This window comes from Chinchilla lanigera, unplaced genomic scaffold (assembly GCF_000276665.1).
Source record: "Chinchilla lanigera isolate Chin_1 unplaced genomic scaffold, ChiLan1.0 scaffold00042, whole genome shotgun sequence".
In the NCBI taxonomy this organism is placed as follows: domain Eukaryota; kingdom Metazoa; phylum Chordata; class Mammalia; order Rodentia; family Chinchillidae; genus Chinchilla; species Chinchilla lanigera.
The window spans coordinates 7,077,742-7,091,505 of record NW_004955443.1 but is presented as its reverse complement, the minus strand read 5'-3'; the positions used below and the strand labels follow the sequence as shown (position 1 = coordinate 7,091,505).

General features: G+C 46.0%; 1 protein-coding gene across 4 annotated transcripts in view; it reads right to left on the bottom strand.

Moving 5' to 3' along the window:
• The window catches only part of Rbm47 (RNA binding motif protein 47), a 159,608-nt gene that overhangs the window by 8,625 nt on the left and 137,219 nt on the right, over positions 1-13,764 (bottom strand). For all 4 annotated transcript variants that reach the window (XM_005391951.2, XM_005391954.2, XM_005391952.2 and 1 more), the window contains 2 exons: positions 2,868-4,023; positions 1,860-2,066 (listed from right to left, as the gene is read on the bottom strand). In XM_005391951.2, the coding sequence (XP_005392008.1) occupies positions 1,860-2,066; positions 2,868-3,993 (1,333 nt within the window). In that variant the 5' untranslated portion in view covers positions 3,994-4,023. The remainder of the gene's footprint in view (positions 1-1,859; positions 2,067-2,867; positions 4,024-13,764) is intronic.

Sequence of the window (13,764 nt, the reverse complement as noted above, 5' to 3'; positions counted from 1 at the left end):
AGCAAAAGGAAGAGACTGGTCCTGATCCGTGGGAGTTTGTGTGTGAGTGTCCTTGTGTGCTGAAAGGGTAAGCAAGCGTGCCAAATGTCTACACAAATCACCCTTTCATTTATGTTTCTTCTCTAACTCTAGGTACACTTCCCCTAATAAAGACTTACTTTATCAAAGGTAAAGAGACAAATGACTGTAAGCTAAACAATGGGACAGCCATTCAGTAAAAGATATCTAAAACCTTAACCAAATATTTTACCTGCCTTTCCAACCATATCTCCCACTGGTCCTCTGCCTAAGATATTTTACCACTGCCCAGGTGCCTCTCCTAATACAAGGTCTAATTTCCTGGACGATCAGAAATGAGAGGCTAGGGAGGGTTATAAGTTTAAGTCACATGGAGTTGTATGAACTACTTCGGCCCACAGCCCTCAGGAATCTCTACTGTGGACTTCACATCACCAAAGTTTCTTTTATTTAACATGGATGTGTGTGTGTGTGTGTGTGTGTGTGTGTGTGTGTGTGTGTTTTAATTTAATTTAATTTGATTTAATTTTTTTGTACCAAGAATCGAACTTACAACCTTGTGCTTGCCAGGCAGGTGCTGTGCTGCTGAGATACATGCCTGGCCCTCTTTTTTTCTTTTTTTTTAAACAATGCTTCCTTCTGGTTAAATCTAAAGCTACTTCAGTAGAAGTCCATTTCCCAACAAGTGAAAACTCCAGTGTGCATCCAGGTTCTGATTCACGGAGCTGCAAGCGCTAGGCCAGCCAGTTTACAGTGCTCAGAACGCACGTACAAGGAAATTCAGTGCAAGGAGACATTTCACTGTAGGGACAGCAGGATTTTTTTCACAGGACAAAAAGCCATCACCAATTCCTTCGAATGAAGGCTGCCTGTCCCAGGAGCACACGTTATAGCCCTTTGAGGCCCATGCAAATGGGTGCTCCAGCAGAGATTCCTCGATGCTGAGGAAGAGGTGTCAGGCCTCAACCCAGCAAACTCAGAGCAGCTGAGCGCTGACCTCCCCTCCTGTGGGGGGAGGGACCGTGTGGCCTGGAGGGGCTGCTCAGGTACCAAGGACTGAAGTCTCCGCGTTGGCGGGCTTGTGTTGCGTGTGCTGAAAGCTGGCAGCTGCTGGACTTAGCAAACGGGGTTAAAGTTTCTCGTAGGACCTGAAGCCCTGCCTCCCATTAGGTAACCAAGGGTGCTAACAACCTTGGCAAACAGGTTTGTGGGCCCTGGAGGTGAAAGCAAAGTTCAAGGTCCCTGGCTCAACTGACTCCACTATTCTAGATCAACTGATCCAGCAAGAGGAAATGAGAGCCAGAAATCAGAATCCAGGCAATCAGCAGCTGCAGAAACTTTCACTCCTGCCCTGTCCCTAAGAGTTCTTATTTGCTCAGATCACAGCAGGGGACAAATGGTGCTATTTCCTCTTGAAGGGGAATTTCTAGCCCTCTCAACTGTCAGAACTGGTAATGATGCTGAGGGTGGTGGAGCACACCTGTAATCCCAGCACTCTGGGAGGCAGAGGCAGGAGGACTGCAAGTCTGAGAGCAGCCTGGGCAACTTAGCAAGACCTAGCATACACAAAGCCTTGGGTTCAAGCTCCAGCACCACTAAAATGAAAATAAAAACATAAAACAAAAAACTGGTCTGATATTTGGGATACAATAGGCCAGACTGAGGACAAGGCAGGGGTTAGCTGACAGAAGGTACAAGGAGCTTAATCTGCCAGCTTCTTTCTGCCTCCTGATTGGCAATCCCTGTGAAGACAAGGAGGAGCCTGGAGGCCTGGGCTCCTTTGGGGAGAGGGCTGGAGTTTGGGCTGCAGGAAATGCAATCTGGCTCCAGTTTATACTGACCTGCACCAGGTTTAATGGCAACTGGGTTGACGGCAGAGATTTCCAAATTCGGCACAAGTTCATACCCTTTTTCTTGCTGCTTTCCTTTTCCTTCGTGATATCGGCTATAGATGCCACGGCCAGCAGAATACCCTCCGAGGTAGGAGCCCCTGGGCCCTGGGGCTCTGTTGCCAGCCGTACCTCGCCCCCGGCCTCGTATGCTGCCTGCTGGGAGTAACACAGAAGGATGAGTAGGCAGCAGAGGGCAGGAGGCAGCCCTCCCTCCCCCCAGGCTCCGGGCACTCAGTGTGCCCTGTGTCCAAGCGGCAAGTGCCCACACGCCTGGCCTCCAAGGGGCTCATAAAGCCGCTTCCAAATGTCCTGTCTCAGCCTAGATGGGCACCTATGTCTGTCTGCTTAGCACACAGACCACCCTGCACCATGGCTTCCTAGGATTGCAATGGCAACTTCAGGAGAGAAACCCATTCAGAGTGTAGAACAGTTAGGCCTGGAAAGGGATCTCCTACTCCCCTCTCCTCATTTTATGCTTGAGGAAACAGGCCTAGGGACGTAAGGTGACTGACTAAAGTCGCAGATCAGTTGTTAGGAGAGCAGGTCCCAGAGCCCAGGTTACATCTCCAGAGTCACGCTTGCTTACGTCAGTCCTAATCACTACCCATAAACAACGACAATAAACCACAGCCCGGACCAGCATCTTCAAGGCTGAACTGAAAGAAGATTTTTAAGCTAACTTCAGTGAGACAGGTGGACTCACCCCATGGCCTAGGCTTTCACAGGGGAGAACTGGGCCCCTTGATTTACGCTCCCCTCACAACGATCTGTGTGCATTTCACTCTAGGGAGCTACAGAAGCGAGGGCCCTAAGGGCCAGCAAAGAGAACCAGAGCCAAACGCCAAACCCTCAGCGTCCACCAGCTCAGGGTCCCCAGCCGCTGCACCTTGGGGCCCCCTGCCTAGCAGGTAGGCAAAGCGGGGCTCCGGGGCCCCCAGGAACAGGGTCTCCACTAACCTTTCACGAAGTAGTCCCTGTTGGGCCCGATGAGCGCGTTGTAGGGGTAGCCGTAGTAGGCGAGCGTGTAGGGGTCACACGAGTATACGTAGCTGGGTGACTGGGCCGCAGCCTCGGCCACGCCGCCGCCCTTGGCCGCCTTCTGGTAGCGGGAGTACTGCTCCTTGTCCACCGGCTTGGCCAGCGTGACCTCGAGGCACGAGCCCTCCAGCTCGGTGCCGTTGAGGTTGTTCATGGCCTGCACGGCGTCCTCGCGGCTGGCGAAGTGCACGAAGGCGTAGTCGCGGATCTTCTTGACGCGCTCCACGCAGCCGGGGTTGAACTGGCCGAAGCTCTTCTTGATGGTGTCCTCGGTGGTCTCGATCATGAGGTTGCGCACGTAGAGGATCTTCACGGTCTCCATCACGTCCTCGTCCACGTCGATCTCGGGCTCGGCCCAGTCCACGGCGATCTGGTGGCCCCACAGCTGGATGCGGCCGGGCATGAGCTTGCGGCGCGCCATGGCGGCGGCGCGGTGGCTCTCGTACTCCACGAAGGCGAAGCCGCGGTTCTTCATCTTGTCCGCCGCGCTGGCGTACACGATGACGTCCAGCACGCCCTCGGTGACCTTGGCGATCTCCTCCAGGATCTCCTCGCGCTTCTTCATCTTGGGGATGCCGCCGATGAAGAGGCGGCAGTTGTCCACGCTGCAGCACACGCCCAGCAGCCGGCCGGGCCGGATCTCGTAGTTGTTGAGCTCGCGCACGGCGCGCTTGGCCTCGTGCTTGTGGCAGTACATGACGAAGGCGTAGCCGCGGTTCTTGCCGTCGAAGTCCATCATGAGGCGCAGCTCGTAGATGCGGCCCACCGCCTCGAACACGGGCACCAGCTCGTCCTCGTACACGTCGCGCGGGATCTTGCCCACGAAGACCTCGCAGCCGCGCTGGGGGTGCGGGCCCTCCCAGCCGGGGGGCGGCCCGCCGTACTTGCGCTGCCCGTTCTCCTGCACCATGCTGTAGCCCGTGCGCTCCATCAGCGCCACCAGGGCCGCCTCGTTGGGCGCGCCCGCCACGCCCTCGGGCACCTTGGCCGCAGCCGCGGAGGCCGGCTCGCTGCTCATGGCTGCGGTGGAATCCTCTGCGGTCATAATGTCAAAGGCATACACGGCTGAGGGCCCCTGGGGAGAAAGAGGAGAGCGTGCGTGAGTGCGGAGCCTGCGCCGACCTCAGCCCCAACTCGGCTCCTCGGGTTCTCTTTGGGCCCGCCAGAGGTGCTGGCTTATAAATAGGAGTGGTGTCCTTCCATGGGAAGGGGGAGGCCATTCTCCACATGCAGCAGCCCTAAAACGGCCCAACAAAACAAACAAAAACCAGACGTGACTCAAAGGGGGAAAAGCGGAATGAGCAAGGGCTTCCGTTTCCCCAGCCTTCCAGCAGCTGCGAGGCTCAGCGAACGCGCTGTCGTTGGTGAAAAGCCTACAGTCCTACAGCAAATGGCATCCTGTGCTGAACTCCCGCTCTGTCCACTCAGCTCGATTCGCTGAACACTTTAAGAACCCGGTTTATCTCTTTGGCATACACAGCCGTTTTCTTTCTTTTTTAACACGCACTCTTTTCCACCGTAGGAATGGAAATGGAGCCATGCAATTGGGGAAAATTCGGAGGAGGTGCTATTATGTAGGTCACGCGCAGAGCTGTGGACTGACGCCGATGAGAAGGAGCAAACGCAAGGTCCACACTGCTGCGGAGGTCAGGCTCATTCCTGATGTGAACCCCCCTTGGATTTGGACTCAGCCGGTCCACAGAGCTAGATGAATTTCAGGCAGGCACTGGTGAAGCAATGTCTCTCTGGCAAAGCACACTACAGTATTCAAAGACCTGGCACCTGGCACCTGCATGCTCTTGGCTCGTCTTCTTCACCTCTGCCTATGAAGGGATAGTGGTTTAAGTCTGCCCACGGGGAAGCAGACCCAGCGAGCTTAAGCGCCCTGCCCATTTCACACAGCCAGGGCCGGCTGGTGGGAGGACTTGATTCTAAGTCTTCTGGCTCCAGAGTCTAGTTGTATTCTTCCTCCAGAATGGAGGGGCAAACTTGGAGAAGAGCTGTCCCCAGCAGTTACTATTGAGACTTCCAATGGGCAAATGTGGTGAAAAAACTGAACTTCAATTTTATTTCAAATAAAATTAAGTACCACGGATAACAGTGCTGGTCAGAAGTGTGCCCACCTTCACCCTGATATGACAGAGCTCCATGGAAACGGTTCTAAATTATACACTCATCAAGAGGTCAGGATGGCTTAGTGGTAGAGTGCCTGCCTAGTGTGTGTGCGGCCCAAGTTCCATCTCTACTACTGCAAGAAATAAACATACAAATAGAGATCATCAAGAGCTGAATTGCTGTGCTTTTGTAATGAAAGACTCCAAATGGTTTTTTACAAAATGAAGTTCAGCTGGGCATGGTGGGGCAGGCCTATAATCCCGGCACTCTGGGAGGCTGAGGCAGGAAGATCACAAGTTTGAGCTCAACCTAGGTAACTCTGTGAGATCCTGTCTCAAAATAAAATATAAAAATAGGGCCAGGGATATAGCTCAGGGTAAAAGCCCTAGGTTCAATCCCTAGGGTAGTACAGAAGGAAAAATAAGCCTATTTTACTTTTTGACAATTAAATGTTATAGGAAATTAAGAAATAAACAAGAAGCCAATGTCAGAATTAAACTTTCCCTTTTTTATAGTTTTTTTTTTGGAGGGAAGTAGGGATATCATGTGGTCTGGTATAGAGCTTGGCTTCTTACAAATCTACTTCCTACTGCTTTACATTTTAAAAGCATTCCTTTACATTTTTATTCTTTATAAAAATATCACTTTTTGAGGCAGCAGGATAGAGTTCAAGGTCATCTGGGCTACTTAGCAAGCTCACGACTGGCCTGGAATACACAGTTTTTGTCTCAAAAACAAAAACTAAAACACAAAGAGAACATCACATTTAATGGCAGTATAAGCTTTCATCATTTAACAAGAACCAGAAGCATTACTCATTTTTTAAAATTCAATGCTATAATTGTATGAGACTATTTGGAGACAATGTTTTACTAAATTTGTAGGTTGGCTTTTTTTCGTCTCTTTGAGACAGGGTTTCATTATGCAGTTCAGGCTGACCTTGAATTCGTTTTGTAGCCCAGGCTGGCCTCGAACTCACAGTGATCCTCCTGCCTCAGCTTCCTGAGTGCTAGGATTATAGGCATGTGCCGCCAGGCCCGGCTGTATGAGACTGTTAAACAGAAATCCCAAGACTAATTACGGTGAGTTTAATATCATTAAAGGAAAAAAACTCACACTGTATGTAACAACACAAAAACCTGAGAGAGTTTCCTCCTGGCCCAAAACAGTCCTCTGTGGTTTCATTTGTGGTGGTGTCAAAAGAAGGTATATGAATGAATGTGTGGACTTTGGAGCCAGGCTATGTGGCTGTGTGAGAGTCCCAGCTCTGTCACTTTCTAGTTGCATCGTTTGGAGCAAGGACATTTAGAGGCTCTGTGCCTCAGTTTCCCTCCATATAAAATACAAGTGCTTCTAGGTGTGGTGGCACATTCCTGTAATCCCAGCACTTGGGAGGCTGAGGCAGGAGGAGTGCTTCAAGTTTGAGGCCAGCCTGTGCTACATAGTGAGTTGAACGCAGTGAGCAAGACCCTGCCTCCAAAAATGAAGAGTAGGGGGTGGATGTGAACGATAGTATTAACCTCATTAAGTATGTCAGGCAAGTCAATTACTAGCTAGAAAGCACTTTGAATTCTGCCTACAATGTTGTAAATGCTCAAGAAATGCTTTATTTAAGAGATGTATTTTAATCTTTCATCCAAACTTCCATAAAGCTTCAGACCAATTCTTTTAATTTTAGAGTAATTTTTAAAACAAATTTTCTCATTTTTTAAAATTAAAAACATCTGTTGGATGTGGCTTCTATCCCTATATTGTTTTCTTTCCTCTTCAAGTGCTTAAAACTAACTTCACAACAGCTCTCATTATTGTGAGACTTTTTCTAGTATATGTTTGGAAACCATGTATTAGTTCCTATAGTTTTAAGCTGAAACAGAAATTTCGGCATCAGATTTGAACATGAAAGTCTTTCCTTTCTTTCAAGTGGAAGATGAGCATGTATTTTTAAGAAGGCTATTTATACAAAAACACATATATGTGGAATCTGTGGCCTGGAAAGAACATGCCAGACACATATAAACATGTTCGAGCCCAAGTTAAGATTTTACCTGTTTACTACTGAAAACATTGACTGATGTCCAAAGGAATAGAACTTTGTGCTGTTTATTATTATTTATCATTGTTATTATTATTTTGTAGTATTAGAGATCGAACCCAAGGCTTTCACATTGAGCTACATCCCTACCCCTTTGGTTTTTATTTTGAGACAGGGTATCACTAATTCACTAAACTGCCTAGACTGAGCTTGAAATCCTCCCTGCAATCCTCCTGCCTCAGCCTCCCAGACTGCTAGGATTATAGGCACACACCTCCATGCCGGCTAGTGCTCTGTTTAGATACGTGGAATTCACATTTTGTTTTCCTAACTATACTATAAAACTGGGATTTTTATCTAAAAAGTCTTATAATGGTCAAGCTGTGGAGGCATTTCCAATTCCAACCCCAATAATTTAATCAGAAATTGTTTGCTTTTAATCTGATATCTGCTGATGTCAAGAGCATAATTATCTCCAAAACTGTAAAGACTTATGGCTTATTTCTTACATCCACAAGCCAACAAAAGCCTTTTCCCCAGGCCTCCATCATCTGGAATAAACAAACTGTATCACTGACCCTCTTTTCCATTTTTTCTGTGGCCAGTAGGAAGTTCAGGATTGGTTCTTTCCTGTATAATTGTATGAGACATCAACACACTTCCATGTTCATATACTTTGGGCTGCAGTGGTTTTTTTTTTTTTTTTTTTTTTTGCCCCAGTTTTCTTTTATGTTCCTAGTCCCATGAATTTGAGTGCTTTATATCTTATTCTTCACATAGTCTTAGAATTCTGTTGTCTCAAAAATCCTGAAGCTAGGAAGGAGTGAACACTATGCCTATCTGTGTGTAATTTGCACCATCTGTTGATTAACGTAATATCTAAATTAGCTATGTCTTTTAAATTAACTACAAATATTGTATAAGAGCAAGTAAGAAGCATAATGAGACAGTACTTCACACTTGTTAGGATGTCTATTCTTAAAAGAAAGCGAAAAAAGAGAAAGCAAGCGTTGGTGAGGGTGTGGGGAGATCAGAACCCTTGTCATGGCGGAGGAAATGTGGGAATGTAAATGAATACAGTCCCTGTGGAAAGCAGGCTCATGTTTCCTCAAAAAATTAAACATAGAATTAACATATTATCGAAGCCGGGCATGGTGGCACGTGCCTGTAATCCCAGCACTTGGGAGGCTGAGGCAGGAGGATCGTTATGAGTTCGAGACCAGCCTGGGCTACAAAGTGAGCTCAAACCAGCCTGAACTGCATAGAAAGACCCTGTCTCAGAAAAACAAAAAAAGAATTAACATATTATCCAGCAATTCCACATCTGGGTGTATGTACCCAAGAGAATTGAAAGTGGGGGCTTAGACACTGGACACCAATGTTTCAGTAACATCATTCACCAGAGCCAAAAGGTGGACACAGTTGAAATGGCCATCAGTGGATGAACTGATGAACAAAACCTGACTTATGCATACAACTGAATATTAGCCAGCTGTGAATGAAATTCTGATACAACATGCAAGAATCTTGAGAACATTGTGCTCATGAAAGAAGCCTAAACCTTGGAAGTGGCCTGCGTGGACTATGGCTATCCAACAGATGAATGGTTAAATAAAATATGATATTTACATAAGAAAATCTTATCATCTACAGATGCTACATACCACAGTAGAGTACTACTTTGCCATAAAGAATAAACTTGAGTCATCTGTAGAAAAAGTGGGCCAGGTGTGGTGGCACATGTCTGTAATCCCAGCACTTGGGAAGCTGAGACAGGAGGATCACCATGAGTTTGGGGCCAGCCTGAGCTACATAGCAAGACCCTGTGTCCAAAAAAAAGGACACAGACACTGTAATATTAAGTGAAATAAATCAGACATACGTTTCAATATTGCATGGTTTCTCTTACATGAGAAACCCAAAATGTAAATAAACAGTAACATAAAAAACAGATTACAAAAAAAAAAAAAAAAAAAAAAAAAAAAAAAAAAAAAAAAAAGATAACAGGAAGTAGGGAGATAGATCTTTGTGAGTGAGCGGGGACCAAGAGAAGAAGGAAGGGGAGGGAGGGAGTGGCAGGAGAGGAGGGGGACAGAAAATGTGTAAGAGGTGTCGTGTACACATTCCCGCTCCTCAAGAGGAATGCAGTCATTCTGTACTGCACACACATACTAATAAAAAATAAAAATTGGACAAGAAAAAAGTCAGATAAAAAGCATTGAGAGTAGTCAAGTTAATAGGCAGGAACTAGAAAGAAGGAGCCGGGGAAGAGAGAAAGGAGGAATTAATGTCGGGGTACAGAGTTTCAGAGATGAGAAAGTTCTGGAGATGGACGATCCTTGCACAGCAGTATGTATGTATATATTTAAGGCCAGTGCATTATACACTTATGGATGGTTGAAATGGTATTTTAAAAAATGTATACTTTAACTAACACATACACACACTCCCTAAAAAAAGTGACTCAGAGATATAAAAAGGACAAAAATAAGAGTCAGTGAGATTAGGATTTCACTAGAGGTCTTAAAAATGGCACACTGAGTCCTTAGCACAGGAGATCCTTAGGTCTACGAGCTCCATCGCCTCCCTGCATGCTTCGTATGGCCCGGCTCAGTAAACACACAGTGCCCTGCTCGATAAACTCAACGCCAAAGCCTAGATATATTAAAAGATAAGTGATGAGCAAAGTAAGTCGGATTCACATGTTTTCTTCTTAACAGAAACTTGAGGAAAAGAAAGATGACTTGAAAGTAGAAGAAGGGGGAAAATAAAGCAAGTAGCAGGGGATCATTGGGGACGGGAAGGGGGTCGGGGTTCAGGGAGGGGCGAGAGGGAAGACAGGTGCACAGGATCGATGAACATATGCTTGTATGGGAAGGCTGCCACGGACTGCATTCATCTGGACAATTAATATGTGTTTTGCTCTTTTAAAGAGTGATTTATTTAATTCTTTCAAGCAAGCTCATGCAACCCTTCTGTCCAAGGTGAACCAGCACCCTGATCTTACTACAACTGTGCTTGCTTTAGACCAGGGCTGGCAAACTACAGCTGTGGGTCAAATATGGTCTGCCAAGCATTTTGAATAAAACTTTATTTATTAAACCATTTCCTTAGGAAAAAAAAAAAAGGCAATCAATGGCTGCCTGGCAGCATAAGAGCAGAGGGGAATAACTGAGATGGGAGTGGTGTGGTCCGCAAAGCCTAAAATGCCCATTACACGCTGGCCTGGCCACCCTGGTCTGCCCTTATGCTAACTAACACAGGTCCCACTGGCTAAGTGTAGCTGTCACTTTCCCCTCTGCGGCCTAGGTTGAGCAATGACTGATGTTTAACTTCTAATCCTGAAATCTTAGCTGTTTTTCATTTAACTTCAATAGTTACATTTATGAAACCTGGGTGATGTACATGGTAAGTGGGGTTGGCTCAGCTCCACACTGTTATATAGGAGTGACAATTTCTTAAAACTTCAAGAGCAGGTGAGAGGCTGAAGCAGGAGGATGGTTGTGAGTTTGAGGCCAGCCTGGGCTACATAGTGAGATCCTGTCACAAACAAAAACCAACCAAACAACAAACACATACACATTTCAAGAGACACCACGATGGTGTTAATTCATTCATCCAGCAACCATTACCAAGAAGCTACTATGTGCTGAGGACTGTGCTAGCTACCATGGACCTTGTCCTTGTGAAGTTTACCCCCAAGTTTACTGAGTTATACTTCAAATACTCATAAGTTGAAAGTTAAAGGATTTTTGTACGTATGCTCACTGACCAGAGACTACTCCAGAAGGGTCAGATCTCAATAGTTAACACTTTGTTTCTAATAAAGGCCATTGTCAGAATTTTGCCTTTCAAAATTAGCTTAGAACACACTCTAGAAAGGTGAGAGTGTACATGGGCGGCAGCGGCCAGTGCTGAGAACTGGTGAGAAAGATTCTATGTTGAAAGATGGTGAAATTGATGTTTGGGGTAGAAGAGTGGACACAGCAATAAGCAGACTTCAAAAGCCAAACAAACGAGAGATTCTGTGTTCAATTCCGGGTACCAAAAATAAAACAAAACAAAACACAAAAGCTGAAGCTTGTCTATAAATAAAACAAAATATCTGAATAAATAGCATAGTTTCCCCATTTCAACCACTGAGCATGAGGCAGTTTTTAGGTGGGTTAGACAGTCTGATTTAGGTTCCACACCAGTCTCTAGAATCAGAGAACCCTAGATCCAAACCCTAGCTCTTCCACTTACTAGCTCTGAACCTTGGGAAAAATCCACTTAAGCTCTTTTAAGTCTCAAAATTTTCATCCTTTTTTTTTTTTTTTTTTGCGGTACCAGGGATTGAACTCAGGACCTTGCACTTGCCAGGCAGGCGCTTATGTCACTGAGCTATATCCCCAGCCCTCAAATTTTTCATCTTTAAAATGATGATAGCAGCTAAACTGTAGTGAGCATCTGCCATGTGGCAAGTGAAGCTCTGTGCCGTTCTGCACATGAACTCACCCCAACCCCCATAGTGTCAACGTGGATACTGTTAGGCTGTCGCCTCACAGATGAGGAAACTGAGGCACAGAGCGGTCATGTAAACTCTCAGTTAATGAGCCTCCAGGCCGTGTCCTAACAGCTGATGGCGTGACCCAGAGTCCGCACCAGAGCTGTCCCAAACGACTGTCCCCACGGGGCTGCAGTGAGGACTTGTAACCCAAAATCTTGCACCAAGTGATCAAGGAATGTTAGTTTAAGAAATCTGAACCTCAAAAGATAAAACAAAAAGCAACAAGGACATTGAACTTGAAGCAAGAATCTTGCACCTATGTAGGATTCTAGTGCTTACAGAAAAACAGGCAAGAGGTTACTGCAGCCAGTTGTAAGCCGGTCAGCGCGAGAAGCCCTGCCCGTGAGTTCTGGTGGAGACCGGCACCTAGGAGTCTCCGGATTCCATTCACAGGAAGTAAGCTGCCTGCAGTGTGGTTCCCCACCCCAGCGGTGAGGCGGCCTCAAGCCTTTTCTGCACCTAACCCTTGCCCGCAGTACTTTGCAGAGGCTGCTCTAGAACGAACCTGAGGAGACTTGCCATCCTGGGTGTCGAAGGGCTGATCTCCCACATGGATGACAAACGCCCCAGGTGGGATGCTCTAGCCAGGCACACAGTGGGACACAATCATCGTCAGGGAAGGCTGCTGGCCGTCTAGGACATGGCAGCGTATCAGGAACCAGTCAGTTACTTGGTATGGCATGGAAAACCAGCACAGAAAATACACCTGCCCACTGAGCTATCAGTATTCTGAACTACATACTATGACATTTGCTTTCTTTATTTTTGGTTGAGTTTGAACTTGTCGGGTTACAACAAAATTTCAAGGTAAACTCCGAGTGAAAGCAGAAATTGTCAAGGAATTGAATTCCCTTTTTGGTATGGTTCAGAGTGTCTTTCATTAGGATTTTAACTTTGACCCTGGACATTTTAGAGGGCACTTGGAAATAATTCCAATGTTTACAAACCAGTCTTTACCTAAGATTAAAACAGGCATGGTTGTAACCTAGAATTATTAAGGGTGTGTGTGTGTGTGTGTGTGTGTGTGTGTGTGCATTCAGTATGGGATTCGTGGGAAAGCTTTGTTTGCTGACCAACTGACATATTGCATTTCAAATACAGGGGTACATACAATGTCTCCCATCACTAGCTGGAATTTAATTCAGAGGAATTATACTTTTTTTTTTTTTTTTGGTGCCAGGAATTGAACTCAGGACCTCATACTTGCCAGGCAGGTGCTGCACCACTGAGCTAAATCCCCAGCCCCTAACATATTTTTAATGTGTTTATGCAAGAAGTAATACTCTCTCTGCTTATGATTAGATTTCTATTTTGATGTTTCTTAATTATATCATAAGATTTTATTTTTATTAATAACCATTTCTAAAGCATGACCTAACATAGATACAGTAAAGAGATAATAAAACATATACTCTACTTGTTAAGGGCAGAGATTTTTAGAGTAAAAAAAATATGAGTTCAGATCATGACAGTATCACTTACTAGTCCTGTCCAATGAGGTAAATCACATTGGTGACATTTCTACACCTCTAAGGTGGTCCCAGCAATAGCATGTATTTCAGTGGATTCCTTCTAGGATTACATGACATTTGGCAATATCTCTCACACAACGTGTTTAAAGAGGTTACTAGTTAATATCATTATTACTTCTCAGTTTTGCTTTTTGAAAAAGGGTCTCACTATGCAGTTCAGGCTGGCCTCCAGCTCATATTCTTCCTGCCTCTGCCTCCCAAGTGCTGGGATTATAGGTGTGTGCCACCATGCTTGGTTCTATCACTATAATTTTAAAGAATATGACTTAAAGGCCACAATTCAAGTTTTAGAGACAGAGTTCCAGTAAAAGTTGAGAATACCTCATGATTTACAGAGATATTTTACGAAGGAAGATATTACCACTCATGAGGGTGAGAGAGAAAAAGCCTAGCTTCGGCTAGAGGTTTCCAAGCTGCGGCCTTCCCCCGAGCATTAATCTTGTTCTACAGTGCCAGGTCACCACCACCCACTAGAGTAAACATGGGCCAGAACCCTCCCACTAGCAGGCGGGCCTCTGGCACGGGCATTTCTGTGAACTCCGGCTGGAAAGTGGAAAGGGAACGCCGCTCAAAATGGAGGCCTAGCAC